The 5,234-nt window shown below is 31.8% G+C and overlaps 1 protein-coding gene across 1 annotated transcript; it reads right to left on the reverse strand.

Annotated features, from left to right (window-relative positions):
- Positions 1 to 3,285: 3,285 nt before the first annotated feature.
- On the reverse strand, positions 3,286 to 4,434 carry LOC129946198 (uncharacterized). Its single transcript, XM_056056290.1, has 4 exons — positions 4,274 to 4,434; positions 3,788 to 4,206; positions 3,554 to 3,726; positions 3,286 to 3,493 (listed from the first exon to the last, which is right to left on the reverse strand). Exons 1-4 carry the CDS (start codon positions 4,317 to 4,319, stop codon positions 3,388 to 3,390), a joined length of 744 nt encoding a protein of 247 aa, XP_055912265.1. The 5' UTR covers positions 4,320 to 4,434; the 3' UTR covers positions 3,286 to 3,387.
- Between the last annotated feature and the right edge of the window lie 800 nt (positions 4,435 to 5,234).

Below are 5,234 nucleotides of genomic sequence, written 5' to 3' on the forward strand. Positions count from 1 at the left end.
TATTTAATGTGTAGGTACTCTTTTTCATGGTCTTTTTCAACCTGAAGAAATTTCTTTTAAAAAAGTTTTGCATACTTATATTAATATATGGGCGTCGTTTCTAATTGTGTGGCCACCACTGTTAATATAATTTGCGGCTTCATATCTCAAAGACAGAGAAATGTAAAAAAAGGAACAAATTTCGTGGACATTAAAATAGATACAAAGATTTAAAAAATTTTAAAAAGTTGAACCATCCTCCACAGTTCGGTTTAATTTGTTTGTTAAATGTTTCCCAACTGCGCATTTTAAATCTCCCCCAAAATGTTCTGTTGGATTTAAGTCCGGCAATTACGATGGCAACTCCAATACGCTGATTTTTTTATCTTTAAAATATATTTGAGTAGATTTTGATGTGTTCTTAGGTTCGTTGTCCTGCTGTAGAACACATTTGAGAAGCAGGTTCTCATCCGCATAAGGCAGCATCATATTATTCATGATATTTACCTTCATATTTTGATCCTTTTTATACTCAATCAAATGTATTGGTCCAACGCCAAACCAAGAAAATTAACCCCAAAGTATGATACTGCCGTCGCCATTCTTGACAGTTTTCTGGATATATTTGGGATTCAGTTCTATCAAATTAAGCCCTCTAACGGTTTGGCTGCCATCACTTCCGAACAAATTTATCTTTGTTTCGTCCATCCACAAAATATTCCTCCACTTTTTGCCTCCTTTTGCCCCACTCCAATCAAAATGATCGTGTCGAATTTAAACCGCGTTGTTATATTTTGTTTTCATTAAAAAAAAGTACCAATCTTGCGATTGCGATCCTTCTGAGCAAGTTAGGTTCAACAAGTCTTCTACGAACAGTTCTGGAAGCTTAGATGCTGTAGTTTGTTTTTTATTTATATTTTTATTTTTTTGAGCTCTCAGCAGTCAAATTGCTTTTGCAATCAACTTGAGAGATCTGCTCTTTATTTTGGCTATTTCCCTCAAAATTTGCCCTTACTTCGTAGAACTAAAATAACAGCTTTTTCTTCTATGGAACAATGGGCAGGTTCAGGCAACATAAAGGACTTAATTTGCAGTCAACTTCATTTTTTTAACGTAAATTTTGACCAAGGTAACTAGTTAGTTTTTCAAGTGTCATGAATTTCAAATTCAGAACTTTACTTAGCAAACCTCTACTTTATGTTTGTAGTATGAAAAGTACCAACAAAAATATTGTCTACAAGTCCACCAAAATTGGTATGTTGTATCGTAAAGAAATAATAGTTATGTACTTCATTTTTCAAATTGACAAGAAACCCTTTTTCAGAAAGCACTAAATGAAGTTGTGCAGAAAATAAATAAATTATTGAGTAATAAAGTTCCGCTCTCACTTGAATTTAAAAATATGATCAACTGTCATTTTGATAAAAGTAGACTTATGTGGTTTTCCATTGAACCAAAATATTGATGTGCCGTCGACGGGCCGGCAATATTTTTTTCTTAAACGTTTTCCAATGGGAAAAGTATTGATGTTTTTTCCCGACGAATTGATTCGTTTTGAATTCGTCTTTTGAGAAGAATCTACACAGATTTTCACACTCATTTGAACACATACTAAAAACTTGACAGTTTTGCAAACGTCAAATGAAATTATTGTTTGTGGAAAAAATAATTGAAGAGAATTCAGCTTATTTTTTCGGCGATGAAGCACCACATCATTTTTTTATTTTTGAATTGCCCAAAGGGGCCTACAGAAGCCATATATTTTCCATACAAATGCAGCAAAAATTTTGTTTGGTTATAATCCCATTTGAAAATTTTTACTTTTTAGTAATTGTTTGTTTTCGGTTTTTTTGTGCTGTTTTTCTTTCCGACATGGGAAACATCAATTCACACCAGACCAAAACAATAGACGAGACGCGGGATTATTACTGTAAATATTTTAGTATGCTTCTGACAGCGGCTACACTAATACACTTCCAAAAAGATATTGCTACGTTTTTTCTTTCCATTGGAACCAAAAAATATTGATTTTTAGTAGCGACGGGCCGTCTATTTCATGTGGTTCAATGGAAATCGACATTAACTTAATAGTTAGGGAGATTTTTCTTGACTAACTTTCCATTAAAGTTGCCTTAAGTGGAAGGTAATTTTTTGACAGCTGGCCAATCAGATACTAGAAACTTGCCTAGTTTTCAAGTCCGTTTTGACGTCTGAACCTGCCCAATGCTTAATATAATAATAATTTAATTCACTTCATAAAGTGAACTTGATGTTTTATAATAGTAAACAAAAATACAGTCTTACCTAAGGAACGGTTCATCTCCAAACAATCAACAACAAAAAATTCATTTTATTTTGCATAAGAAGTCTAACTTTTTTTTTATAGCGGTTAAATCTACTTCTAATGCATGTTGCTGTTTTAATTTGGTTTTACTCTTAGCAACTGTCTCTGTGTCTATTTTAATGTCCATGTCTGTATATAAAAATAATTTGATCTATTCCCATTAAAAATTCAAATAATAGACAACCCTTTTTTACTAGTAATATACCTAAATATCGGTGTTGGCATTTTGTCTCTGCCAAAAACACCCCAAAAGAAGAAATTAACTACCTGAATTTTGAATTCGAAAAAAACCCATGCATTCATATTATCAACATGAGACAAAATAAAATTTTATAATCCTCATAATTCTATTTGAAATAGTTAAGCCTTTAGTGATATTTTGTTTCTTAGAATTTAAAATATTATTTGACGGTATTTATCGATTCCCAGAAAAATTCTTCTGGTATTGTTTTCAATATTATTTATCCTTTTCACATGAGTTTCTATTTGTGTTTATTTCCAAACGTCTGTTTGAATTGAAAGTTAGTCATTGAAAAGAAGTTTTTTACCAATTTTGGAACGATCTAGCGGATAGCATAATAATGATTTGCATGTAATGTAACTCTTCCATTAAATTTTTAAGAGTTCCTTACCTCATAATAAATGTATTTAAATTAACTCATTTTGTTTCGCATCCGCTCAAATAACTTCTCTGTTAAATGATCTCTTCAATGCATTAGACAGCTAAGCTCTTAAAGATTAACTAACCGACTCTCAACACTGAAAGAAACCGACTTCCAAAATATTGTACTTCATTAAATTTTTGTTTTAACTTAAGTTGCTTCATAAATTTTCCGACTAGATTTTCCAAAAATAATTTAAGGGACTAGCATTCATAGCTTAATAAAGATGAAGCTCTTATATAACGTCCTTAAGTTTATTTTGTAATATTTTCTACACTAGGTTCCCAATAAAATCAAAAATGAATGTTTTACTCTTTAACTTAGTTGCGCTAAGTTATTTATTTATTTGAACACGTTTTTTATTGTATTTACAGCTTTTAAGTGATTTTTCTATGTTAAGTGTTATATAAACAAATCATCGTCTGGATCCTCTTCATCGAAATCATCATCCTTGTCAGGAGTATAAATAATATTTCCGCCACCGCTGCTTCCTTCAGCTTCACTAGTTCTGGAAATAATAATAAATTTATTTGATAACATTCCTTGAGTATAAAATTTTAAGGTTTACTTTTCGTATGGCATTTTAAGAGCATTTCTGGCTATAAGTTCATCTTCTTCGAGTTCAATTTTAAAGGTACCGAGTTGCTCTGGCTTAACAGGATTATTTTCAACTTGTTTAACTACTTTCTTCTTGATGGCCTCGACTTGAAAACTGTCTTTGGTTTTTTTATAAGTATAGTTCTGAAACACAGGTATTTTAAATTCAATGGGTATGGTACACACCTATTAAAAGCATACAAACCTTATTTGTTACAGATCCACCAGGTTTCCTAGTCAAAATGGACAGAGTATCTTTTGATTCTATATAAAGTACATGATCGGCCATATACTCGAGGCATGCAATGGTGAATGTTTCAAAAATGTGTTGTTTTGAGACCCACAAATATATTTGCTTAACATTGCGATTTAACTTAAGCTGATGAATACATTTAAAGAGCTCCGATTTTTTGGGATTATAAAGAAGCAAATCACTTAGAGGAGGAAGAATAACATTGAGTTTATTTTCACTATCGGAGCATTCATTCAAGAACGTTTGGTAGATGTTCTCCTCAGAATGAACATCTCTTTTTGGATTGAATAATTTAATAGCACCACTTTGGCCTTGTTCCTTGAGAAAACCATTGATTGTTGGCAAGGCAATTCGCTCTTGGCCATTATTGTCTAGAAGGGTAGTAATTTTGTTATTTTTCAGTGAACTAAGATTTTTTTTAATGAATCTTTAACTTACCAACAATAAGAACAAATTTTTGAGATGATATAAGATTCGATAACATTTTGTAATTTCTTATTTTCTAGAAAAATGTGATAAAGTAAAATAATTATCAATTGTTTATGTTTTTTGGATCATACTTCATGCAGCTAGCTAGCCAGCTGTTATTTTTTGTGCACATGGCTGAATGTTTTTTTTTAGCATTGTAAATGGGCCTTTGGTGGTTTATGTTTAATTCACAATGGCAAACGAGAAAAAAGTTTTGTTTCTTTTCTTAACGTGAGTTGATCCGGCATTTCAAAGGGATTTGAATCGCGCAAATTTCTCGGTGCGACTTTCCATTACCGCAGCACGAATTTCCTTCTGATTTTTTTTTTACAGTTAGGTAGGGGTCTCAATAGAACATGTTTTAAATATTAGGGCGAGGAAACAACTTTAAGTCATAAAAAAAATATTTTCTTTTTCGGACTTAACCCTACTTTTTTTGTATTGCATTTTATGAGCCTAAAACAAGTTTTTTTTAATTGATAGCACGGCGTACTAACAGCCAGGTATGTAAGGGGGGGCATGCTGCCCCCCTGCAACCCCTCTGCTTGGGGTCACTATAGGATTTGGGGTGGGTGCGAGTTTGGGTATATCCATTTGAGCACTAAAATAAAAGAAATTACCAAAAAAAAAAAAAAACAAGTATGGCAACACTGAACAAAAAACAGGAAAGAAATGTCAAAATCAACCATTTTTGAGTGTTTTGTATGGAAAAAAGTGAACTTTAAATATTAATTAAAAATAGAAATAAATGTTTCCTCGCTCTAAAATTACTATAGTTATTATTAATTTGCACATATCTATCGAATAAAAAAAACCGCGAGTCGAAATTCGTGCTGCGGTAATGGAAAGTTGAGCCGATATCAATTTTAGATTTTTGTTTTGAAAATCAAAAAATGACAGATTGAATTATCGCCTTCCAATGGAAATTAAA

The sequence above is a fragment of the Eupeodes corollae genome, chromosome 2 (genome assembly GCF_945859685.1).
Source record: "Eupeodes corollae chromosome 2, idEupCoro1.1, whole genome shotgun sequence".
NCBI lineage: Eukaryota > Metazoa > Arthropoda > Insecta > Diptera > Syrphidae > Eupeodes > Eupeodes corollae.